The sequence below is a fragment of the Ixodes scapularis genome, unplaced genomic scaffold (genome assembly GCF_016920785.2).
Source record: "Ixodes scapularis isolate PalLabHiFi unplaced genomic scaffold, ASM1692078v2 PGA_scaffold13__105_contigs__length_92229423, whole genome shotgun sequence".
In the NCBI taxonomy this organism is placed as follows: domain Eukaryota; kingdom Metazoa; phylum Arthropoda; class Arachnida; order Ixodida; family Ixodidae; genus Ixodes; species Ixodes scapularis.
The window spans coordinates 39509419-39536208 of record NW_024609839.1 but is presented as its reverse complement, the minus strand read 5'-3'; the positions used below and the strand labels follow the sequence as shown (position 1 = coordinate 39536208).

At 49.6% G+C, this 26790-nt stretch overlaps 1 protein-coding gene across 1 annotated transcript; it reads left to right on the top strand.

Annotated features, from left to right (window-relative positions):
* Nucleotides 1–715: 715 nt before the first annotated feature.
* LOC115315228 lies at nt 716–3103 on the top strand. The gene is made up of 4 exons (XM_040209020.2): nt 716–796; nt 1037–1211; nt 1741–1852; nt 2234–3103. The coding sequence occupies exons 2-4, from the start codon at nt 1089–1091 to the stop codon at nt 3025–3027; spliced, it is 1029 nt and encodes a 342-aa protein (XP_040064954.1). The 5' UTR covers nt 716–796; nt 1037–1088; the 3' UTR covers nt 3028–3103.
* The last annotated feature ends 23687 nt before the right edge of the window (nt 3104–26790 follow it).

Sequence of the window (26790 nt, the reverse complement as noted above, 5' to 3'; positions counted from 1 at the left end):
AATTCAGTCTGGCCACTTTGATCACTATCATCATCATCTGAAAACGGCATATGTGCTATACTAATGGCGGCCTTCTGTTCACTGATGAAGGAAGAAGTTGAAGATGCTCCTAAGCAGATGATTCGAGGCCTGAACATTCTCGATGTTAGCGCGGCGTGAAGCAGGAATTGGACGTAAGAGCTGCGTAAGCGTTCGTTTCTAACTCGGTCCCAGTCAATCTGTTAGTAGCTCTCACTCGGCCTCAAAGCCCCTTGGTGTATAGAACTCTATCAAGGCGTCTATGTGGGTTGGCGCTTCGTTCCGACTGGCTGCCCTTGTTTCGCCGTTGACACTAAAAGAGATTGAAAATAATTGTAGTGAAGTGCACATTCTCGTTTACCGTTGACCTTTAAGTGATGGTGCCCCATTAAATACTGCAGACCACAGGTTCATTACCGCCATTAGTATAGTAAAATATTAACCGCCATTTGAGTCACCAGATGGCACTGAATTCCGGAAAGGGTCTATTAGATGCTCGTAGTAACGTACGCATTATTTACTGCTTTTCAGTACCCATCTCCCTTGCAACGATCCTGGAGTATGTGGGAGACTGTAAGAGGTGTCTCATTGAAGGCGAAGATGTTCTAAATTGCGAGCACGTAATAGAATGCAGCGTCGCGCCCGGGCCAGCTTTGGGTGTCCTTCGCGTTGTAGGCTACGTGCTGCAATCGTCAGCGCTCCACGGCGAGCCACACACCGTGAATTTGGATCTTAATCACGGAGAGATCCTCAGCATTTCCTGTTCATGCGTGGCAGGGTAAGTGGTCATTTGTTACTGATTATTTGCTTAAACTAGATTAGAAGAATTCTTTTGTTTTCAGTTTGCTTTGGGGGGGGGGGGGGGGGGGGGGGGGAGTCCTCTCTAATTCAGGTTCACCACATTTCAGTGGTGTCTTATTGATGATGGGTGGCTTTTGGGTTGTCATACGGTGTGCCTGTTACTGAAATTTAAACCTGGGATTGAACAATTGGCTGTTTACTTTGGTGTTGCTCCCAGGAACTCAAGCCGGTGCAAGCATTGTGTAGCTGTGCTGCTTAAGGCAAACCGGATGCGTGAACTACCGCAGCTCTCAAGTACTGATTTACCACAGGCGTGGGGTCAGCACGCCAAAGAGGTTGTGAAAGTCAAGTATGCCCCAACGACGCTGAAAAAGGTTCCTTTCTGTCCAAAGGTAAGTTCCAGCTCTCATGACATTGTGAACAGAAAGACTCACCAATCTTCCTCTGTCATCTCGGCGCAAAGCCCAGTTTCCAAGTATGTCATCTGTCGCATTTTTATCGCTAGTTTTGTTGATCCAAGGACCACTTGTTGAGAAAATGTTGAGTGGTCGTTGTCATTAGCTGCGGTGTCTGACTTAATCGAGCATTAATTTACTTGTCAACATCCAGGAGCACGTCGCATTTTGGCTTCTCATATCACGGTAAAATAATGTGGGCTGAATGGCAAATACAGATCACTAGTCAATATTTTAATGCAAATAGTGACCAACTTTTAATGTCCCATGGACTAGTTGCAAAAAGGATACATTACGCTCTTTTGTTCCAAAAATGTTGTCGGTTCCGGTTACTTTAATCACTGCCTCAAGTCTTGTGGTTGGGGCATAGTTGTGGCACATAAGAGCCTCTTGCAGTTTGTGTACGTGAACAACCTTTTTCCCTTGTAGTGTCGTGACCTGCAGATCTGAATTTAAATAATTTCAGTTTCAACGCCCTGCACTGCCCCCTGTGGAACCTAATATTCTTGGGCGACTGAAGAAAGACCTCCCATATGTGTGCTCGATTGCAATCCACGAGCGGAAACGGCCACACGCAGGTAAGATATGGTTTACTTGTCGAATTCATGAGGGCAACCTTTATTCCTTCAACCTCGTGGAACTTTGCAATGGCATGACATAACCATAGTGCAGTGCCAAACGATGCTGCATCATTACAGAGCTTTTCCACATAAAACTAAACCTGGGTACACACCTGATGTAAAGCCTGTTGACATCTCATAATGTGAGCGCAACATGTGTTGCTTTGCATCGGGTCATGCATTTAGTGCACCTTCCTGATGTGTTTTACCCATACTCCTGGAAACCATTCAGGCGGATAGAACTAGGACATCCAGATTGTTGAAAAGAATCTGCCAAGAACTAGATAATGTCCTTGAATAAATGGCTTGGCACAAATAAAAGTGTATACTGCATTTCAGGACAGGCGAGTGGAGCATCATGCTCTTCTGTGGTGGCATCTCGTCCACCTAACCTGCTGGAAGTACTGCGGCGAATGCCAGAAGAAGAGCTCCAGAACGTCCTGACAGTGCTGAAGCGTGTACTAACCAAGGACGTCATTGCAGAAATTGAGCGCAGAACAAAAGCACAATCTGCAGAGCCCGAGTGGATGCTGTACAGGAAGGGCATGGCCACGGCATCAATCTGCCACTCATTCCGCACATGGGTGACGTCTGTAAAAAAACCGGCGATACATCCTAGACCACACAATGTCGGCGGTCTGCTCGATCTAGTGCTCAGGTTGAACACTTATCAATCTGCCTCCATGAAGAGGGGTCAGGAGAACGAAGGGAAAGCCAAGTTGAAGTACCTTAATGTACTAACTAAGGATGGTCACTGCGCCAGGATTGACAACATGGGTTTCATGGTATGGGAGGAGATGCCCTTCCTAGGATGTTCCCCTGACGGCATAGTCACGTATAAATGCCAGTGCTGCCCAGGCAGAAGAAATCTATTAGAGGTGAAATGCCCAAATGTATTGAGCAACTCTTTTCTTAAAAATGGAAAGGACCCCAAATCATGCAATTACACCCAGACACAGATCGGTATGGGAGTCACGGGTACCGACAGCTGTGACTACTTCGTCTATGTGTCGGATACGGTCTGGAAGCTGGTAAACATTAAGTTCAGCCAAAAATATTTCGATGAATGTGTCGAGGCGGTCCGCTTCATTTACTTGGAGTACTTGTTCCGTGCTCTGAAAGGAGTGGTATGATAAAGGCCGTGTTTTTGTGTTCACTTTTGAGGCATTAAGCAAGAACACCTCACACATGGTCATTTTCGCAAGTGTAACAGGTAGTTTAATAAAAACAAATAGGTGCATGACAACAGGAGAAACAATGGGACTTGCAGTTTTTAGTATGTTCTTTCATTAGCTAGACATGGCATGACATTGAAAGTGAACATTTTGAGAGAAGTCTCTGATTGGGGTGCTACAATAAATAAAGCGATAACACTAACCAAATCCGTAAATAGGAAAACCCTACGTTTCGAAACAAACTCGGTTCCTTCGCCAGGGTTAGACTGCGGTTGTGGTCGTCGAGGAGCAGCATTTTTTGTTTTCTTCTGGTAGGGTGGTTTAAGAAAACAAAAAAATTATGCTCCTCGCCGGCCATAGCCGCAGTCCACCACTGACGAAGGAACCGAGTTGGTTGTGAAAGAAAGGGCTTCCTTATTTACGGATTTGGTTAGTGTTATCTCTTTATTTGTTTATGACAAACAAGGGTGCTATTTAGTGTTTACATCCCCTTATTTCTTTTAAAACTACAAAAACTTGTCATGGGCAAAAATTGGAGGCGAAAGGTTCACAATTCCTGCCACCAATTTCATTACATCGTCAAAGAGGGGCATCAGGTGCGTTGGAAAGCGCTGCTGGAGTATTCTGAACACTTTCAAGCGTTGAATAGCACGTTCAACGTGTACCCTTGCGCGGGCTATGTCTTGATTCAGCACTGCATCTGTGCGCGACATTCGTTGTTTGTTCCTCAGGAAAGGTGGTCGAACGAGTTCTACTCTGGCATCATCGCACAGCTTGTCAATTAAGAACCCTTTGTCCACCATGACTTGCTCAAGTGGGGAGCACTTTTCGAGAACTTTCGATTCCTTTGTGATGAAGCAGTCGGAAGTTCTTCCTCCATAAGCGTTGCTTACAAAGGTTATCATGCCAGTTGGGGCACACCCAATCAGCACTTTTGCAGTGTATGTCTTTTTGTAGTGGCTGTAAGTGATTACTCGTGATGTCAGGTCAGCTGGCCTCTGTGTGGCTATCTCTGTACAGTCAAGGATGATCTTAGTGTGAGGAAATTTTCTAAAATACACTGTAAGGTTTTCCTCGATTGACTCGTCGGATGGAATGAAGATGGCAGCACCAAGCACGTGACTCAGGATACAGATTGCCGTTTTCAGGTTTTCGGATGCAGTTGTTCTGTGAACACCAAAGCCAAGAAGCTAATAGAGACGTTGTGGTAGAGCTTCACCATAACCATCAAAACAAGGTCACCCGAACACAGAAAACGAGCCTTCAAAGTCATCTGCTTTCTCACATTATCGAATTCCGTTACAATGTTTTTCATCAACTGTAGTGAACCAACACCATAAAGAATGACAAGCTCTTTGTCGGACTTTACCATCGACAACGAAATTCGGGGCCCTTGCTTCTGCTTCAGTAGGGTGTCCACTTGAATGCACGAATCTACTTGGAAGGGTGATCCTGTGGTAAGCAGCGACTTCTCGGTCCCTAAATAAAATGAGAGCAAATATTATGTTAGCATGGAAACCACAAACCTGGCCATCTCGACTCGTGACGGCTGTGAAAGTACACATTTGATCACAAAACATACTGAAAACTGATGATATAGGATGGAATGGAGAGCACATTTATCAACAGTGTTCCTGGGTCAAGCTTCAGCGCAAAGCACCGGTGTGCTCGGAGAAACAGCGGGTGCGGCAGTGCATTTCGGTTTGCTTGATGGGCTAGGAAATTTTACTCGTTGTTAGAGGTCAGGTTCAACTAAAAAAAAAAAAAAAAGCAATGCCGAGAAAATATGTCTGCGTATTCAAATAAATAAATTATATTGATAGAGGCCCTTGGCACAGAAGCGAGGTGTCCGTTTTGTTGTAGCCAAACCTATGCTTGGTAGCCTCGCCTAACAGAAAGTGGCAAAAAGTATGACATAACTCTTAGTCACTGGTTTTGGGACACTTTGGTTCAATATCACACACTGTTGTGAGATGCAATGAGATTCAAAATGGTGCATTTTGATTACCAGTGGAATTGCTGGTAAACGCATAGTCGAATCTTTACTGACGAAAGACAAGCTATGTCGCCCATTCTTGCATCAAAGCCGAAGTTTGAACAGAAGTGCAGTCTAAACTAGTTATAAGAGACCTTGATAGTTATCAAAATTGCAGTTTGTCGTAAAAGTATATGTAGTGTGGAGATACGAAAGTGAATCAATGGCAAGAATAGTAAAAGCTGCCAAATTTCAAATGTCTGTCGTAACCACATCAAATGACTGTCGTAACCAGATTTATTTTAACGATTTTAGACTGAATTTTGCACAATGGCAAGTGTAAAAGAAAGTTTGCTTTGCCGGCATGAACAATAATTTTGTCTGAGTGTACTTCATAAAAGGCACAATGTGACAAATGTTATCGCTCAACTTAAACTTGCTTTTAAGTACAAACAAATGAAACAAGTTATATGTTTTAAGGCAGTCAGATATCAAAATAAACTTGAAGGATAGAACAACTACATTATATCAGTGTAAATTCAAAACCTACACTCTGCATCGTAGTCACTGTCGTTGAGCTCCTCGCACGACTCCGCTTCTTCGCTCCACTCTTCACTGGACATTGTCGCTTCATTCTGATCATCACCGGTCAGTGTTGCTTCGCTGTCATCCTCACAGGTCAGAGTTGCTTCGCTGTCATCCCCACAGCTCACTGTTGCCTCGCTGTCAGCTCCACAGGAGGAGACACCATCGTCACCTGAATGTGTTGCGAGTAAATGAGCAAAACGTTGAATGTGTTTCATATGCGTGCAAATGGTTATCCACATGAATGAAGGGATTATCTCGAACACACTCCATACAGCAGTTGCGGTAATGATTTATATACAGTGCTCACTCACTGGAATGAGTGAATACGGTTTAAACGAGCTTCACATAAAATAACACGAAAGGCTAAGACTAGCTCTTCAACACCGTAGAAACGCATAGGAACAAAAATAAGAAAACGCACAGAACGGTCTCGAACTGAGCTGCGACATGCATGTCATCCAATATTTGTTTTTAGTTCTTTTGTTTCAACAATGTTGAAGGATCACATTGTAATCACATTGCTGTCAAAGCTTTTTGTTGAATGGCCAGTGCAATAAAACGTTTGCCGAAGATGGAACACCGAAATAAATTAAAAAGGGCTGAAGGAGTCCTGCATTGCCTTGACTTTCTGCAAATATCAAGACTGAAGCAACACTGAGCTCGTTCAGTTTATGTGTACCAGCCTCCAGCAGTGCAGAAGAAACATGGTCTGGGTGGGGACTAACGTGACGTGTGGTGTCTGATGGTGTGCTCCCGTTGGTATTTAAGTTTGTGTTTTTTCCTAATAAATTCAGTTGAGAGTGCGCCCTCTGTCGTCGTTATTCTACTCTTTGTCCCTGTTCTTTTGGCGCTTATTTCCCATGATGTACCAACTGACCCACCTAAGCATTTTATTGCAGGTCAATGTATTTCCTCAACGTGTTTTAAGATAGGCTGCTATTGTTAATCGAATGCGCTGAGTGTAACCAAGTGGAACTGGTGTATAACGTGCTGGTTAAATCAAACAAGCCTACAATGTAATGCAATAAAAGTGCTGAGAAATGCAAATGGCCCACAAAACAATCCTACGATTGATTTGAATTGCAAAACCAGTTTAAGATTGATTCTGCAATTGTAAAGTGCCACTGCACCATATTGTTGACCTAAACAATAGCAATTAAGTTAAACATAATCGCCATAAGTACCAGCATTTCCTTGGTACTATGACTAGCTAGATGCCGCTGGTACACGTGAGTCCATAGAATGAGGAATGCTAAATATCCACATAACTGCGGAAAAGAAATTTCCTATCCTTTTTTTACCCTCTACCACGCCCCGTTTGAATTTTAATAAATCGTGTCGCCTTTCTATAAGCAGCCTAGCCATTGTTCAAATTGACTTGCGTGATGCTAGACCTCAACAGATGCAGGCCCAGGCATTTCTGCGACATCATGATACGGTGGAGCTACCTGCCGTTACCTTTACAAACTGGTATTCCATGACTGTAATCACTTGTGTAAGCGATTACAATATTTTACAAGCTTTTTTAACAAAAATGTTATTCCAGTGGTTATTTATTTGTTACTGTTGCACCATCTAAGCACTGCAATAGGAGGAAACAACTATTTTTGATGTGGCATGCTATGTCACAAGAAACTACACATGCTTTTAATAAGTTGTTTAGTTTGTTTATGTGCACACTTCTCTCGACCGTACTCACAGTCTTCTTGAACAATGACGTGCTCGGCCCTCAGGCGTGCTCCGTTGCAGCTTTCATGGTCAACCTGGCTGAGAGTGCTGGGCCTGTACTCATCGAGGGATGGGTTCTCTCTGTCACCTGAAATAAATTCTCACTTAGCCTTTTCTTGACCACTGCCCATAATGACTAGAGCATTAGGCATGCACATTAAGCATAAGTTTGTTATCACAGCAACCATAAACATATAGTATCATCTGCTAAGTATGAAGAGAGTGCCCCATCACAGAGTCCCATACCATTTCGTTCAGCGAAATTTCGGCGACAACATTCGGTTTTTTCCAATATTAATTGTAAAAAAAATAAATGCCAATATCGCCAAATACGTCGGCAAAATAAGATGTTCGAAAAAACAAAAGCAAAAGAGTACGTCCCCACGGAGGATCGAACCCGGGACCGCTTATTTATGAGACGGGCATCTTAACACTACGCCACCGCCCACTTCGGAAAACTCGTTTTGAGAACACGATTTATACAAGACTTTCCGACGGCACTTGATCGTGTGGGTAGAGGGCTGTCGGACGGCACTTGGACGCCCTCGGACGGTACTCTAGACACTACGATCATTGGCTCGGTCATTTTATGTGACATTAGACGTACACGACCGCCGTAAGCTACGTCTGGCGTACGAGGCTGGCTCCGCGCACTGTGATCAAAATATCGAATGAGGACGCACTTAGTCACGCTTCAATAATCACGAACATGTAAGGACGACCACTGGCATATGAAGATATCAACAGCACACGTTGCGGTAATAATCGTGCCCTTCATTTGACAACAGCGTACCTTTAGGCGGCTTCCGGGTCTTCACCACACGATCGTGTGAGCCTTTTGAAAGGTTCTCCGACGGAACGGATGATGGCTTCAGATACCTGTTCTTCCAGTCTATGACAAAATGCAAAGCGATTTTAAAACGGGAATCATTGCTAGCCTTGTCTTCGAACACATACCTTTTACGTCGGCTCTTTTCACTTTAAAAGCATCGGCCGAGAAATGCCGACTGCACACCATGGCATGGGACGTCAACTTCTTCCCCATTTTTAACTTCCACACCCAGCGTGCCCTTAGCTTTTTGTCGCGCGGATAATGGTGAAAACTGACACCTTGTTCGAAAGCGTACGTCGTGCATTGTGGCACGGAACAATAACGGACCATTGCGGGAAGTAATCGTGGCGATCACGCAGTACACACACAACACTCAACGCGATGGCGGGCTTGTTGTTCCCACAGCGCAATGTTTATTTTGATGATGATGTCGATGGCGAAGATCACGAGCGCCCCCTATATTTCGATTTCCTCCCCATACCCTCACCGAGCACAACTCAAGCTTCCACGCTGCGCCGGTAGTGCGCTGGAAGTTCCGTCGCAGCACGTCACAGCCACTTTCGGTGGCTCGGCACGAGCCACGTGAGGAAGCTCGCCGCTCGCACCAGGAGCAGGCTGCTTGCGCGCGTCCGTGATCCATGAACGTCGCGTCATGCTCCCTCCTAACTTGCGCAGACATTTTTTTAAGCATTGTGTTTGGGTCCTTAATTTTTGCCGGTTGCAGCATTTAGGTTCCCTTTTTGTTCATTAGTTATATTTTGCACAGAGGCTCCCTGGCATTAAACGTGCCATTTCCCGTCCATGCGCTGCTTGTCTAGTTTGTAAGAGCCAAGTAGCTCTCGGTCCTTCACGAGGACAGCTGCGTAGTTCTGATAACTGACGTCAATTAAGCTCCACGGGTCTTCCGCGCACGAACGAACTGCTTTAACTTCTATTCCAAACTTTTGTTTCACACATCTTCTACCTGCATGTTGGCAATGCCATCGCCACACGAGACACAAAAACTAGAGAGGACACGGGGCGGGCGCTGGGAGCTGATATATAAAAGTTTGCAGAGTCATTGACTTCACATAGGCGTCAACAGCCGTCTAGGGTGCCATCTTGTTCTTTCTCGAATGTTGCACAGTTTTTGCTATACTCTTTACGAGAAAATGACAACCCGTATTAAGATAAAAAAAACTACTGCGCAGGTTAGGAAAGAACATGACATTGCGAAATGATCTCATCTGTACTGACAAAGCCTGGCAGATCACCACGAGAAGCGGCCGCCGAAATTGAAAAGGTAGAACGGCAGACGACGGATGAGAGGAGAGCCAAGTGACGGGCGCCCCGCTGCGGCGAGACGCCGGAGTACACTTCTCCCGAGCGATGGAATGTCCTCTCGTGCTCCTCGGGTTTCTCGCGCTACCGCTTCTTTTCTCGTCGCCGTTTAAAAAGCATGTTTTGGGTCCTCGCCGCTGCAAAAGCTGTACGCTGACGTACAGGTTCCCCGAGAAATGCTCTGTGCTACCACATCCTCGCGCTCCAAATCTGCGACCGCCCGGTCGCAGATTTGGAGCCTTGGCTCCGTCGTCAAACTGCCAGGCTTTGGGAGTATAGAGGAGGCTATGGCTGCGGTCATGCACCACAGACGCGCGCGCGATTCGCGCACGAGGCGCTTGCGCAGGCAGCCTGGTCCTTTGCGAGAGGCGAGTTTCCTCGCGTGGCCCGCGCCGAGCCAACGAAGTGTGTGTGACGGAATTTTAAGCGCACCACCTGCGCAGCGTCGATGCTTGGGTTGTGCTGCATGGGCGAGGGTCAAAAACATCGGAGTAGGATGTAGTACACCTTTGCAGTGCCCTACTCTCCACCCCGCCGTTTTATCAGTCTCCAGAGGCCTCCGAAAGGCGTGTGTCATGTGTCGACTGCCACGCGCTCCACTATTCGGACTTAACTCAAAGCCGGTAGTGTATACGTGTTTTTTTTTTTTTTCTGAAGGCACTTTCTTTTGCTCGGAAACAACATACCAGCCACGGTGTCCTTCAGAGATTAAAGAAGCAATTGGCCCCGAGCGGGACCGATTGGAGCGGTGCATTCTCTCGACCATGACGTAGGACGGGGGATCACGTGATAAGGCCAGCTATTCCGCTTTGCTTTGGGCGGGGTGTACGGAAACCGTTCGCTCGGTACTTTCGGATGTTTTTTTCCCGGCCTTGAAGCCTGACCAGTACACGCGGGGATCGGCTTCGGCAGCTGTTGAGCTCAGGGAGCAATGATAAAGTACTGTTCGGTGCAGCAATGCCGCAGTTACTCGACCAACGGGGGGATCGGTGGCCGAGTGGGCTGAAGCGCACACCCAGCTCGACGCGCGTGGAGCGAAAGCTCGCGCTGCAGAACCCAGGGATCCTGGGTTCGAGCCCCACCCCTGCCCGTTTCGATCTGGATGAGCATCGTACCGGCGTGCGGTCGTGTATCACTACTGCGTGGTGCACGTTAAAGACCCCAGGCTAGCAGTTGTACTGCACTGGCAAAATTGCTCATCTACAGTGTAAACCAGTGTCGCCCCTACTGGCAGAGCAACCTTACACTGTATAAACACTAAACGTCCAATTTGACTTTCGATTTTTTACTCGACCAACCCAAACATCAGCTTCCGCATCTACCTCAAGGAGAAGCAGCTGCGCTCGGAGTGGCTTGTGAAACTGAGAATGGGAAAATTAAATTCCAAGAGCTCAACAATGTGCAGCAAGCACGTTTCAGATGAAGCTTCGTGTATGTGGTTGGAGCGAAGATGTTCGGCAAGTGCTCTGAAGTTATTTTAGTAAACCTCCACAAGAAAGGGGGTGGGGGGCGGGGGCTGTTGGCGCACGTCAGAGATCGACGCTCTCTCGCATTTTGCTCGTAAGCGACAGACCCGAAAAGTTTCCGCAGGGAGTGATGCCGAGCATCCGTGCATCACATCATTCTTTCATTCCGTGTTATCTCCAGTTCGTGCGGGTCCGAAAGAGTGCCGACGTTTGGAGAACTAATCCAATCAACGTGTAGCAATCCTTATCCAGCTTCTTGATGCTGCAGGAGAACACCTGTCCAACTCTTTCGCCCTCGAGCAACAGCCGGGATGTTTCTTGGCCCTTATCTACGAACGCAATGATGCTGCTTACAGACAGCACAACTGAAAAGGGATACACAGTTGCAACAAAGTGCCCGGTCGAATAAAAGTAAAACAAATGAAACACGTTTACAACTTTTTGTAACACCGATTTAGAGCGCAGCTCTTGAGGAAGAGGGGAGGGTACTGAGAAGAGGGTATGCCGCTCCCCCTCATCCGTACCCTCTCCTCCTCCTCCTTTGACGCACGAAACGCGCGTCGTCACGCGATGTTTTGGCGCGGTGCCGACACGTCACGTGACGTTTTGATGAAGTCAAGGTGACGTCTCGGCACCGCGAAACGTCCCGACGGCGACGTTTTGCGCGGTTACGCTGACGGCGACGGCGACGCCGACGCTGCTCAAGCCGGAAACGGGCGCCTAAGAGCTGCGCTCTAATATTCACTTACCTTCAACGGTAGGTCGCACTTCGTCAGCATCCATTGCGGTGCGCGAGACAGCCGCCGAAAACGACAACAAGTTTGTTGGCGCGACCGGATTCCTGCTCGCTTGCAATCGGCTCCCCGGATCCCCGAATATCCGGCTCCGCGGAGGCATTCGTACGGTAGCCGATTTAGGAACTTGACGGGGTCGAGTAGTGAAACGAAAAATTGGGTTAAAAGAAGCCTTAAACACTCGTAGTAATAAAAAAATAAAAGACCGAGACACTCCACCCTTGGTGGAGAGTGCAGGAAACGGTCACGTGTTTCCCCAGTCTACGTCACGGCGATATGCCCGTCAGGTGGCGCCGCGCCACGTTCTCGGGGCTAGTAGAAAACGTGCTATCTAACTAAGTTAGCAAAAAAAAAAAATTTAACAAAGAAATATATATATATATATATTTAAGTTCCTGACCGGTACACCATGGCACTTTTCTCACGGACAGAATTTCTTATATTCTCAACGGCCCAATAGCTAGGTATTTTAGAATGTTTTCGCTGATAAACCCAGTATATTGCCGCGCGCAGTGCCGGGAACGCAACGCCCGGTCACGGAGCTCTAGAAAGTTCTCGTTTATTCTTGTTCCGGACGTAACTTCTATCCTTTATTCCTGCTTTCTTGTTCTAGGAGGAGTCTGGCAACCTTGCCGAAAGAAGCGACCGTGCTGTTATGAGCTCCACGTTCGACTCTTTTTTTTCGCCGGATCGTCATAACGTAAGCCAACCATCTCTAGTGTACGTTCTCATAAGGTCATCGCCCCTTACCCGGTGAACTGTTTTGGACCCGCGACGCCCAATTTGAGCCGGTTCACGCCTTCCTCTCTGTGACTGGCTGACTAAGCCTAACGGAAGAATCAGCCTGGTCCGCTCACGGCTGCGACCCAGGCGCGATGGCAGCGCCATCTCGCGAAGAAGATATGCAACACGGAACCGGAGCTGGAGCGCCCGCCGCCCTCGCCTGCGGAGGGAGAGAGGCCGCGCCAGGTCAGCGCAACGCCGACAATGCTTTGCCTGACGCTAAGAAGCGTCGGCACGACAGCACATCCGACGACGCAACTGACCACTGCCACTTTCAAGCGTCGTGGTCCGCAAGGGACCCCGACAACGACGACGACGGCACCTGGAACATGGCCACAGCGCGACGAGGAAGAACCAAACAACGGCCAGACGCCATGAAAGAGAGACGCGGCCTGGACCAATATGTACTATCGTTCCGCCCTAAAGGGCGTCGAGCCATGGCAGACATCCCTCCGAGGGAACTTCACCAGCAAATCAGGGCACTGGCAGTGGCACCGGAGACCATCAAGCATCTAACGGTACGTGTGAACGATGTGTCCAACACTATCACTATTACCACCTATGATCGGCTACACGCCTCAAGACTACGCCAGCTCAAAGAACTTCGGGTACCCGGACAGCCCCCTCTCGAGGTGACCGTCCACCAGATCCCCAGCCGCGGCATGTCTCGTGGGGTCATACGGACACTTCAAACAGAAACAGAAGATACCCTTAAAGAAGCGCTCGAGAGCGAATCCGCCACCATCCTCGCTGCCCGCCCCATGGGCAAGAGCCTGATGGCATTGATCACCTTCGCGGCACCCAGACCACCGCGCACCATAAAGTACTGGAGCCGACTGACTGCCGTTTCATTGTACGTGCCACGAACCTTGGTGTGCTTCCGCTGCCACGGAACGGGGCACAAACAGGACATTTGTACTAAATCGGCTGTGTGTGAGAAGTGCGGAGTGGGGCACGGCTCCGAGACTATCTGCGCCGGCGACAAGCTACACTGCGCCATTTGCGACGAGGACGGGCACCTTGCCACAGAACCCAATTGTCCTGAGAAGGCCCGACGCCTGGACAAGCTCAAGGCACGTACAGGGCGCAGATCGCGCAGCCGAACGAGATGCGCTCGATCCGACACATCGAAACGACCGCCAACACCTAGCCCAGAAAGGCTAAGAGGCGAGGACTACCCACCACTGCCCATCAATAACAAAGATTGCCAGCAAGGACAACGAAGTCAGTCGGTATCCTTTACGCCTGCTGCAAGCTATGCAGAGGCAACCTTACCAAGGAAAAGAAGTAGGAGCCGTCGACGGAATCCGTCGACCCAACGACCCAATAAGGACCCTATCGCCGAACTCAAAGAAGCTCTGGCAGACTTGGACAAAAAACGCGCAGAGCTCGCCTCCTTGCACTCGAGGAAGCTCGTACAAAAGAGGCTGAAGTAGAAAGGCAACGTAGAAAAGACGAGCAGCAACAAATTGAAGACGAACAGAGAAGGAAGACTGAGGAAGCACGTCGAAACATGCACCGCCTCCCGTCACCATCCCCGTCATGCCGCAGGCCCAGTGCGCCCGCCGTTAACACACAACAGACACAGGAGATTATGCCCGACTCCAGAAACGCCCAGGACTCGCACGCACAGCTGCTCAGTACACTACGGACCTTCATGGAACAGCAGCAGCAAATGTTCCTACAGACGCTCCAACAAACAATGAGCAACTACCAAGCCCAGCAGCAAGCATTTTACCAGCAGCTACTGCAACAGAAAGCACACCCGGAACACAATGGCCACTCAGCAAGCACCATCTAACAGCGCTAGTCGCCCCCCAACCCCCCAGGGAGGCGTCCCCACTTCGTGCTTCCCCACCCGACACCCGCAACCCATACCTTCCACCACTGCCAACCTCGCCACAAACTCCTCCCCCTTGATACCGGACGTCCTCCAGTGGAACTGTCGCAGTCTCGGAATGAGCGCCAATGAGCTTGGGGAACTGTTTCGTTATGAGGGTCAGCCGACAGTCCTGCTGCTTCAGGAGACCAGGGGGACCACACCGGGCGTCCCAGGCTACTTCGGTTTTTTCTCACCGTCCATCAAACGCCAAGGACGCCGCGGCGAACCGGACCTTGTGCAGGCCCAGGCCGCAGTGTTCGTGCGCCGCGATGTTCACCACTTTCAAATTGACACGGCAGAGTACTGCACCGAATTCCAGGAGGTTGTGGCGGTACGGTGCCGCCTGGACAAGAATAGGGAGGTCATTTTCGCCTCCGTTTACTTACGCCCCGAGACCAGTCGTCGGAGTCGAGGGAACTTCTCGTGGCTGCGCCAGCTACGAGTGCGATACCCGAAGGACCGGATACTTGTAGCCGGCGACTTCAACGCCCATCACCCCCACTGGGGCTACAAGGAGGCGACGCCAAGAGGCCGCCACCTGGAAGAGGAGGCCGAAGCGGCAGACCTGGTGCTCGCAAACGATCTTGACTACCCGACGCGCCACGCACTCCACTCGAACCAAAAAGACAGCATCCCGGACTTGACATGGGCCACCGCTGGCTTCGTGACGGACTGGCGGTGTGACTCGGACCCGCGTGGAAGTGATCACTACCCTATTTGGATCTCACTCAACGTGAGGGCCAGAGCGAGACATGCGCGCACAACCAAAGTGACTGACTGGACCCAGTTTCGGCTGGCCCTTGAAACGACCATGGAAGAGGATGAGCCCGTAGTAGATCGCATTCTCGGGGCCGCCAAGGGAGCCACAGCAGAAATCGAATTGACTGAAAACACGCCTAATCCAGACAAACACTTATTGCATCTATGGGAGGACCGCTCCAAGCTTCATGCCGAGTACTTGAACAACGGGCGCACCCACAAGGACCTAGTCAAGGTGCGCAACAAAACTGCGCAGGCCAGACGACATGTCAAGCAACTTTCCAGGGGACGATGGCTCGATCACTGTGCCTCGTTCGACGAGCGGACTGGTCTCCACAAGCTGTGGCACACGTTTACAGCCATGTCCGACCGCGCCAAGACACGGAACATTACAGGGAATGCGCTACTCGGCCTACAATGCACACAAGAAGAGTTTGAGAGCCAAGCAGCAGCAACATTCTTTCCACAACCACCAACTGAACAGTTACCATCACCAGACATCTACACGCCCGAACTACCTGAGCGCAACGATGGTTCCGAGAGCCTATTCACGATGGCCGAACTCGTAGCCGCCCTCGAGAACGTCAATGTCCGCAGCGCACCCGGCAAGGATGGTGTCACGTGGGCAATGTTACGCAACCTACCCGAAGCCACGAAACAAACGCTGCTAGATAACATAAACGACATTTGGGTCAAGGGCGAGCTCCCAGGATGGTGGAAGCACTCCGTGGTAACACCCATCCCGAAGCCGGGTAAACGGCCAGACAACATTTCCCACCTACGTCCAATATCGCTCACGCCCACAGTATGCAAGCTGCTCGAACGGATGTGTGCGACGCGACTCAACTACTATCTGGAAGAAGTCGCCGACGGCTACTTTCACCCGGGACAGACCGGCTTCAGACCAAATCTCTGCACACACGACAGCCTATTCCTACTCAGGAGAATTGCAAACACCCGTAAAGGAAGGCAGAAGAAACCTGGAATCCTTGTCGCTGTGGACCTCAAGAAGGCCTTCGACACCGTACGCCACGACGCCGTGCTAGGAGCCCTGAAGGAGGCCTACCCGGGCACCAGGATGCTCAATGTAGTCAAGTCTTTCCTCAAACACAGGACCTTCGAAATAAGATCAGGCAATAGAACACCCCAGCAATTCGAAAACAATACAGGAGTTCCGCAAGGCGCGATCCTCTCGCCCATCCTCTTCAATCTGGTGATGAGAGAACTGGCGCAACGACTTGAGCGCGGGGGTCAAGTGCGGTTGACCATGTACGCGGACGACCTCACAATTTGGACAGAGCCCTCCGACCATCCAACCACAGAACGGGCGAGGGAGGCTATTCAGTGGGCCCTGGACACTATAGCCGAACATCTGGAAGCCACAGGAATGAAGGCCTCCCCGGAGAAGACCCAGTATCTTATCCTAGGAGGGGCAGACACTGAACACAACAAGATTGACCTCTCTCTTGCGGGGGTGCGCCTGCAGCGTCCGCCGGAAGGCTGGATGCGCATCTTGGGCGTGCCTCTCCACGAAAAGGGAGGTGCTGGTACCTGGCTCAAACAGCTCGGCCCGGTATGGAAACGATTCGTCCACCTCATCAAGCGGATCTCTCACCGGTTTGGCGGTGCTGGCACGCAGGTTGCCCGAACACTCGTAATGTCTGTGCTCACATTGCGAGCCTGCTACGGCGCGACTTGTTTCGACTTGACGAAAGCACAACGGGCCAAACTGGAAAGCCTCTATCGCGAAGCGCTCAGAGTTGTCACGGGGCTTCCCAGACATACACGGGTGGAAGAACTATACCGTTATGCAGAACTGCCAACACTTGACAGCATCATCCGAGACCGGAAGAAGGGTGCGGCCGAACGCCGCGAACTCACTCAACAAGGCCGTAGGTTGCTCGACTATGACGGGCAGACTTCGCCTGCAGTAGATATCCCACCTCGCCTTGCGCCGTGGGAAGACGTGCTCGTTCTGGCCCCCAAACCAGTACCTCGAAAGACCAGCAAGTTCCGCCACAATAGGCAACGCCAGACTGTTACAGATAATGCCAAACCATCAGACGATCCATACGAAATTACAGGTTACACCGATGCATCCTGGAATCCCGAGAACAGACGAGCGGCCCTGGCGGTGACGGACCTCCACCACCCACCGCAGACGCTGCACCTCCGATACGAGACCGACCCCTCAGTGGCCGAGCTAGAGACGCTCGCCGTCTACCACGGCATCGCGTGGGCGGCCGAACTCAAAGATGACACTCGCAAGATTACAATATACACGGACTCGCTGGAAGCACTCAAGGCGTTGTCCAGGGCACCACGAAGAGGAACTGCGGCCTACGACGTCAAGATGCTTTGCAAGCAACTACAAGACACAAGGAATATAAAAACCCAGGTGCTTTGGGTTCCGGGCCACTCTGGCAACCAAGGCAACGAGGCTGCGCACGACCTGGCGAGCGAGATCACTTCCAACCGCTCGCAGGACACCGCCACGCCTCGCCTCGCCAGACCGCGACCAGACCCCGAGGCCGAAAAGCTCCGACGCAAGTTGGAACGGCGCAGAGAGCTCCGAGCACAAATACCACAGAATGAGCATCCCCTACCCCAGGGGCTCCCTCGAGGCGCGCAGGTGGTCATCCACAAGGCCAGGACGGGTGCCGCCCTAACCGAGGACGTCTTGGCCAAATGGCGCGCTTACACTAAGAAGCACCAAAACCAGTCACCGGTGAACGACGAACTGGAAGAGCCCTCTGCGGACCCCAAACCTCGTACTGTGACATGCCGCACGTGCGACATTGGAGCCCGCCCTACGATCCAGCATTTACTGTGGAACTGCCCCGGTCTAGAACGGATAAGGGCGAAGCACAGAGGTCCCACCATTGACTCCCTCGAGGCGTGGACTACCCCACAGACCGACGCCTGTCAGACTTTACTCTCGCTCTGGGAGTTTGTCCGCGAAGCCGGGATAACCGGAAGGATATGATGCCCTGTTCCTTACCCTTTACCCTTCCACATCCTCAGCATTAGGCCATAGAGCCATCCTTGTGCAATAAAATGTCCTCCTCCTTGTTCTAGAAAGTGCGTGTTCATTCTCGCCCCGAGCGCGCGATGCTCGAGTCACTACCTCGAATCTTCGAGATAGGGACGCACTCTAGATAAGAGGCCGCCCGCGACCTTGTCGAGTTTTTTTCGCCTCGGCGTTCGATTCTGCTGTCTCGCCGACTTCGACGACCGCGACGCTCTGTTGTTTTCTTATTTTCCTTTCTATTTTTTTCGGCACAAGTTCGCCTCATTAAACGTTTCGTTTGCTTCAGTTTCTGTCGCCTCATCACTTGTCATCTGTGACAATATACCTTTCAATATATCGAGTGTCTCAAGGAGCGGCCAGGCTCTTTAAATCGACCGCAAAATTCGTTTTTTTAACCTATCGAGCTACGATTTTGTGCAGTGTTGCCCACAGGTGGTGCATTTTTTTCTATAAAATTTGTAAAGAGCGAGCTTACATGGGGACAAAAGTAAAGAAAGAAAAAGACTTAACTCCTCTGGAAACCCAGCGAAGCTACCTTTCTCCAATCAATAGGGTGCCCTGTTGTTTGACGATCGGTGAATTCGCTGCGTTTCCATAGGAGTTAAGCCTTTTTCTTTTTTCACTTTTTCCTCAGGTAAGTTCGCACTCTGCACATTTTATAGAAAATTTGCACAAAACCGTAGCACCAAATTTTGCGGTCGATTTTTTTTTTGCCATAAAAGTAATTTATGCATTGCCTAAAGCTCATTTTCTACCCAAATGAATCTCTAGAGGTCTGAGCCAGATGCTAAAGTTTCCGCATTAAGCGTTGTGTTTTCATTCAAAAGTTAAAAGTGATTTTTTGAAATTTTCAATGGGAAAATGGGGCCAATTTTAGCCCGTTTGCCGTAAGTGGCGCCATAGAGCTTTATGTACTTTTTTTTAGAAATGCCTGCGCGGCTACTTACCCACAAAACACTCGAAGAGCCAATTTCTGCGATCTACGAAATCAGCGCTGCGAATGATAAGGCGGGACATTTGTTGAGACTTCAAAATTATTGTGGCAGTACGCAATGCAAAACGTCATGCTTGCATTCCGCAATGCCACAGGGCAGACTTCATTTTTAGGTGTAAACGGATGTTCCGCCACATCATTTGCTGAGCTGATTTCGTAGATTGCAGAGATTGGCTCTTCGAGCGTTTTCCGGCTAGGTAGACGCGGAGATATTTTTTAGAGTGTAATCGAGAGATCTGTGAGCCGCGTTTTCCCATTGAAGATTACCCGATAAGCCCGCTTGCGAACCAATACCGAAGTGTGAACGTAATAAGCCACGCCTTAAGTTTCTTAGCCTCTCGGAGACTTTTCGCAACTCCAACGCCCTATAGATGGCGGGGCGGTAGTTACAAGATGGCGGACGAAATGGGGATAGATTCCCCAGGATTGCCGGGGCGCCTGCTCGCTGAAGCTGGTCAGTGGGGTTAAAATAATCTGTTTGGCTACAAATACGAAGCGGACAGGGCATGATCATATCACGGGTGACGGAAATGTTGACGTGCGTTAAAACAAACAAAAAAAAAAAAACATATTGATTTCTTTCTTTTTTTTAAGTCGCGGAGCGGAACAAACTTGTTTATATTTTAACTTACTTGCTTTTTCTTTGTTCTTTTTTTTTTCGTTTAAAACTGCACGTTGAACGATCACCCCGACCAGAACAATGCGGTAACAACAGCACCAAGGTCGACAATGCGTGCCCTCCGTCTCCGCCGACGTCCCCACTCCTCTGGTTCTTCGTTCATCCGCGAGAGGGCGAGCGACGGGTTTGGAGTTGCGAACAGGGTTATTCGTGTGCACGCGTTACTGTATGCGTCTCTCAGGGACCCCGTAAAATACGATCGGAGGTGAACGCAGAGTGTTTATTCCGCCTGCCCTCTAGAGCAAACATCGCATATCTGAAACTGCGAGGGGTCCTTGAAGCGATAAACAAATAAACGGATTTACCCGTTCAAAAACATCGTCGAGACATCCTTTAAAAACTTCATCACTCGTGGACCAACGCAGCGTCACCAAGCTAGCGTCTGCGTCTCCCAGCGAGCGCGACGCTATGCGGAGCGCAAGTTCGTCTGTTTCTTTTGCAGGGGCTGTGGTGACGTCAGAAAAAGACCGAGCTCTGATTGGCTCTACTTGAAGGATATAGTGGGTAGACCTCAGGGCAGCTTGCTTTGAGGTCTACCCACTATTCTTCAATCGGAGCCAATCAGAACTCTGCGTCGTCTTGACGTCACCACAGCCCCTGCAAGAGAAGCAGACGACTTGCCTTCTACTTAGCACGCGCGTCGACGCCGAGACGGACGCGTCTGCCCCTCTGCGGCGTCTCCAGACGACTCTGGGCGTGTTTGCCGCTTGGGGGCGGGTCGGGGAGCCACCATAGATGACGTCGCGCGCGGGCCTCGTCTTTTTGAGGCGGTATTGGTCGAGCTCCTATCGAGCGAAACGAACTGGAGATGGAAATAAACGAGACACAAAAAAGGTGCGTCGAAGCAACTCGTGATCCCGAGGATGAATGATGGCGCACTTTTCCGCAAGCTTTTAGCGTCAACGTTCGGCCGGGGTTCGGGCTTCAAGTACCCCCATTTCAGCGGGAAGAGTGCCCTCTTTTTTTTTTTCTTCTTTCTTTCTTTGCGCATCGGTTGCTCACTTATCCCGGCAAAGGTTGATCGAAGCTCGTTCACCTCCTCCACTTTGGAAGAAGAAGGGAAAGGGAGAAAAATCACCCGATTTACGCGATCCGCAGCAGAGCCCAGTTTTCGTGTTTTTGTTTTTCGAGCGGTGGCAGGTTGCCGGGGTGAGGGCAAAACAGCGGTTCCATTGATCGGATATCGAAATGACCCGCCGGGTGAACGTTGCTGGAAAGCTTTTTTATTTATTTATTTATTTATTTTTAGTTATTTATTTTTTTTAGGGGGGGGGGGGGAGGATCGGGGCAACTGGTGCCTGGGGAGCCGCGATATCGGATCCTCGCAAATTCGAGGGCAAAAAGAAAGAAAGAAACGCGCGAAGTCGCTGTTTCAATGTTTACGAATAGACATGCCCAGCGTCCGATTTCCACGGCACGGCACACCACGCACGTGTTCGCCGCTTCGGAAAGCGAGCTAATCAGGCGCCAGGCGCACGAACGCAGAGAAATGGCACCTGTCACACTCTTTATTTGTGGCTTGCCCCGTAATCACACTAGGTCGCAGACTCCGTTTTCACAGCAAGTCCAAGCGCAGGCCACGCTACTTTCTGACGGAGCCAAACAAACAGTGCCAAATGCGCACGGTCACGGCGCACATCGCCTTAGTGGAATTCGCTATATCACCGACTTTGCCGAGAACAAAAAAAAAAAAAAAAAAAAAAAACGCCGAAGTGAGTAGAGACAGGCCATTTCTTGGCTCTATGCGAACGAGGTTCGCCAACATCGACCTCGTTTCGAACATTATTATCAAAGCAGCGCGGAAGAAATTTACCACGATGATTTTAAGTTTTAACCCTAAACTAAACAGAAGATTTTTTTTTTTTTTTTTTTTTTACAATGAGAAAGGAACTAACACGGACAAACAGCCACTTTCATGGTAAACTTCCAGCTCTCCTGGCGCACTGACCTAAATTAGTGGAAGAAATGTTTACCGAACTCCTAACGGTCGAACAGTGCGAGCTTTCCAGGGTCGCTAAACGCGTCAAGCACAACTTTGTGCCCGAAGTTTGCGGAACGCGCTAATTGGACTCTCGCGACGCTGACGTCGCGCCGAGCGAGGTGTCAATCATTCGAACGCTCATTTCTTTCAGAGAGGCAGAATGTAGCAAAGTTCATCGAGGCGCGCGAGGAGCCCGCCGATTGAACGGCTTCGCCGATGACTTAGCACCCATTTGTCCCTACATCCCTACGCCAAGCTAAAATTAATGCTTTGCAGATTGTCCCTAGGCGACCTGCTCACGCTCAAATTCCCTCCGAAGTTTATGTAAAAAAGAAACCTCGTTTGTCGAAGTTGTCGCTGACGTCAAAGTGACGTTTCCGAACTTTGCGAGAGCCGTGGTTTGAGCTCGAGATCTTCGCTTCGGATCGATGCGAAGTTAAACTTTGTCAACATGGCGCTGCCGTACGCTGCGGCCGAGCTAACCTTCCGCCACCGTCGGCGTCGCTACTGAGACCACCGGGGACAGTTCTCTGCGCGCTCCGGTTCTTCGGAACAGGTAGCTTTCAAGGCATGGTGGCAACTGACGAGCACCTGTCAGTCTCCCACATGACTGTGAGCCGGGCTGTCAGAGTTTTTGCGGCTGCCATGTTTTTCTTTCTGTAATACTAATAAGCTGGTATACAATTCAGATTGTTGCGAAACAAACAAGAACCGGGGTAATTCTTGGGTAGGGTTGAGTCTCCCGGCAGCCGACAGAATTATTTCCCCGAAATTCTACTGGCAGTCGTCACTCGTTGGCGGCCGAATCAGTTCATCAAACGACGTGTCATCGACAGATCGTTTCGTCGGCACGTGCCTGCTTCTCTTCAAGGTGTAATTACCACAGTAGATTTCTTTTTTGGGGTGTACACAGTGGCCCAAGACCCAATAATATGGCTGAACAAATAAATTACACAAACGAGTCGCCGAAACAGCACGTTGCTTCTTGGCGAGTGTCGAGGCAATTTCGGCCGAAAACCGGCTTCAATATTGGCCGGATGTACGGTTTTGCGCCTCGTTCCGACATTCGGCAGGTATGGGTGTACCGATGCAAATAAACGATTTATGTCTAATAGCACTGGCACCACTGATTTCTTAGGAGGCTAGATCGCGGATAGAGGCCTCTATTACTGGGGTCGAGCGGCACCACCGGCAGTCATCGCTTGACACGATGTTATGCATTCTATAGGAGAAACGGGAAAACTCAATTTTATTACATTAGTAGATTGTTCGCTACCATGAAACTTCTATCGTGTTTCCGCAAAGAACAGTTAATATAATCGGCAAGAATATTAAACGCGTTAGAATACCAGTCTCGTTTAACTAAATGTTGTGTGGTTGAGGGTCGAGGGCGACTTTGTTGGGCGTTAACTGTGATGTGTTCAATGAGACAAGGGCTACCGAGAGTTATTGTGGTGTCATTCGTGATTTCGGAGTCATCAAAGCTCAGCAAACGATAAGTTAGAAGGCCTTTACTGGGGACATTCGCATCATTTTAACCACTTGTACATAGTACTTCATGGTGAAAGCTTTTTCTTTGAACTCCTGTGAGGGCTTCCGTGACAAACTGAAACTCAAAGCGTGCCGTTCAGTCGCTGAACGTGCCATTTATTTAGCAACCGAAGCAAGCGACGTCGGTAAAGTCAATGGTGCTCCGGCCGATTATTTTTTTAATCGATGTTCAAACGCTTGACGAATGTCTATTTGATCTCCAAGAATCCGACATAATCATCGCAGCACGTCATAAAATGCTCGCCCTCCAGCACCGCCTTTGAGCTTCGTAGGTTGCTGTTTTGGCCAGGGTTGCTCAGAATACTCCTGATTAACAATGCAAAGACGGTCACAGACAGAAACGAAAAATCAGCTGGATATGTGCCCACGCCCTCGACGAAGCACTTTAGTCTGTAATATGCACTGTGCGAAAATTGTACAGACTACTACACCCTCGTCTGGAGCAACTGACCGACTTCATGTGCGGCCTATGAAATGGTGATGCAGGCCACTGCAATAGATAGATTGGGCCTGCTTACATTTCACGAGAGTGTACGAATTATTTATCATTTAAAGTTCCTCCACGTAGAAGGGGTCCATCTTCTGCTGTTTTTGAGTTGCAACAGAAGTCCTGGAGGAAAGGCGAGTATAGTTTTTCCGCAATTGCATTCGCTGTCTCCACTTACTACTTTTACCTCCCGAATATCTCGGAGATGTGCGTCAAATATTCACCGTTTTGGGCTCATCAAAAGCGCATTAGATAGTGGCAGAGGGTCTAAACGTAAGGAAAAGGATCAGGTGTCAAAGGCTATAAATATCTCGGCCGCAAGTTGCGACAGCGCTGAGATACACTGTCCGAAGCACTCTGTGCAAACGGCAAAGGGTAGCCCAGGGGTTAAAGCCCCTTGATAAAAGCGTTTTTTACAAGTACCGCCAACCATTGTTGTGGAAGCGCTCGAGACACGTGCTATGAGTGGGTGCTCCGCCGCCATTCGCTTCCAAGGCCCGCTCATTTCAGTGCTGCGCCGCCATTTGCTTACAAGGGCCGCTCGAGACATGGGTCTCGTGCACTCCCGCATTTGACGCTACTTGCAAGACAAGCGCAAACACATCGAGGGGCTTTACCAGGGGTTAAAGCCCCTCGACCAGGGGTGAGGTGACAGCGCCCCCCGCGAATTGCGGCGGGAGGGAAGAGAAAGAGAGCGCGCGCTTCCAGTCCGGCCGTGGTTTGAAAACCAGGTTTAGGATCCTCGCCGCTACAAAAGTTGTGCGCTGAATACCAGACTTCCCGAGAAATGCTCTGTGCTACCAGATCCTCGCGCTCCAAATCTGCGACAGGGCACTCTACGGCTCCGTCGTCAAACTGCCAGGCTTTGTGAGTATAGAGGAAGCTATGGTTGGAAGCTGCTCTTAAAGGGGCCATGAAACGAATTTTAAGCTAGGATAAATGATTTTAAATTGGGACTTTACTAATCGCATATCGTTTACTTGGCCAAAAGGAAGAGGGTAGAAAGTCAAAAGCCAGCTTTCCGGTACGAACATTTGAAAACATAGCGGACTATTTTGTACCTTCTTTCCTTCGAAAGCTCCTCGCCTTTTCACTATGATACATCCGCGGTTCACAAAGCGCGTCAGCGGTGCCAACCTGACGTCAGCTGAGCCCAGCTCACGCATTGGACACGAGAACTGCGTCACTCGGACGTATGCGCTCGTCAACAATCAATCCGTCGACGAATATTTGGATTCGCGCTCGTGACCAGTGAGTGCCCTGATGGAACTTATTGTCACCGGCGAATGACAAGTTCTATGGTGTGCATAAAAAGCACGGTGTAAGTTAAGAATCATCGCACCGGTGCCGAAGAATGTCACGACGACGTGATTTCACAATTCGCGTTTGAAGGGACCATGAAGGCAGTTTCAAAGTTTTATTCGACGATTGAAATGGATGTCAGGCACGTCTCAGATACTGTTGACCAAGTTCTAGCCCGAACAGAAGTTTGGGTGCCGCACCAATCGAGCAAACAGGCGCGGTAATAATAGCGCCGGGAACGATGCCTGAGACCCCACCGAGGCGGCGGCAGAAAGGTGAACTAAAGTGCGCCGAAGCGTGACGACAACGGGCTCCTCGTCTGGCTATTGGTTCAAACGATAGACGCGCTCTTGGTTTCGATTTCGGTGGTGAGATGTGATGAAAAAAGTTTATTTGAACGTTGGATAATATTTTGAAGTTGTAGTTGGGAATTAATAGTTTCATACCGTGTATAAAAGCACAATCTGAAGCGAGCTCTCCGTTTGTCACTGGTTGAACGCATGCCGCACTGCTACCTCGGGCGCGTAACAAGCATCGAGCAACCATGGACAAAAAAAAGAAAAAGAGGTACGAGCGCCGGGGGCGGCGGACTTTTGGTTTTGGTTTCGTGCGTCGTCTCGTGTTCGCTTTGCGAACTGGTGTCTCACCAATCATGCCGCGTTTATGTGCAGTAGTAGGTTGCGCGAAAGGTCGGCTAAAGACGTGCGGTCGATCGGGCGACGTTAGTTTGCATAAACTGCCGACCGATGCAGCAATGCGCAGCATTGCTGCATCGGTCGCCAATCCAGAGTTTTGCGTCCTTAGCAGCATCTCCCGTTCAGTCGGCGTGAGGTCGCTGAACGGGAGCTCAAACTCGTTTGCGAGCGCGGCGTTGTCGTCCATTTCTTCCAGGTTTTCTTCACAGACCGCCGTGCACTAGAGCGAACCACGGGAAACACACTGAGTGTGCACTAAATCCTACCGATGCCGACAGTGCTCCCTGACGTCACTTCTCTTTCCAGAGGCGAAAAAGGGAAGAAATCTGAATGTTTGTTTCGGTTTCGCAAATTTATTTGCAGGTACAGAAATAAGAGTTACAACGTTCTAGAAAAACATTGTGTGGCATGCCAGGACCCCACTGCTTCCGAAAACACCTTCTTTAAAAAAAAAAAATTAAATTTCCTTCATGGTCCCTTTGAGTTGAGTATTTAAGCTAAGGGGGAAGGAGTAGGAAAATCGTTTCATGACCCCTTGAATGCACGAGAGCATGTGCCGCCGAGATGTGCCCTATTGGCGACGTGAGCTATCGAATGCGTCGCTGTGGTCGGCCCACCCCAATTGGCCGAATGCTGACTATGACGTCAGCAAAGCATGTCTCATCGCCGGAAATAAGAGGAGTGCAAGAACTTCCATTTTAACGGTGTTGGCAGTGTTGCTTTGAGTTCGCTATGATTTCAGGCTTCCACCATGCCCATTACAAACACCATCGAACTTGTTGTTCACAAGGTAATGACGTCACGAAAGGTAACCGAACGAGGGCGCAGCCGGAACATCTCGACGCTAATAGAGCAAGGAGCTCGCGCTTATAAC

Bases quoted from the DNA above. Each gene is read 5' to 3' on its own strand.
- LOC115315228 (XM_040209020.2), top strand. From the start codon at position 1,089: ATGCGTGAACTACCGCAGCTCTCAAGTACTGATTTACCACAGGCGTGG. The intron at 1,212-1,740 runs GTAAGTTCCAGC...AAATAATTTCAG, and splicing joins AGGTTCCTTTCTGTCCAAAG to TTTCAACGCCCTGCACTGCC. The intron at 1,853-2,233 runs GTAAGATATGGT...ACTGCATTTCAG, and splicing joins GCGGAAACGGCCACACGCAG to GACAGGCGAGTGGAGCATCA.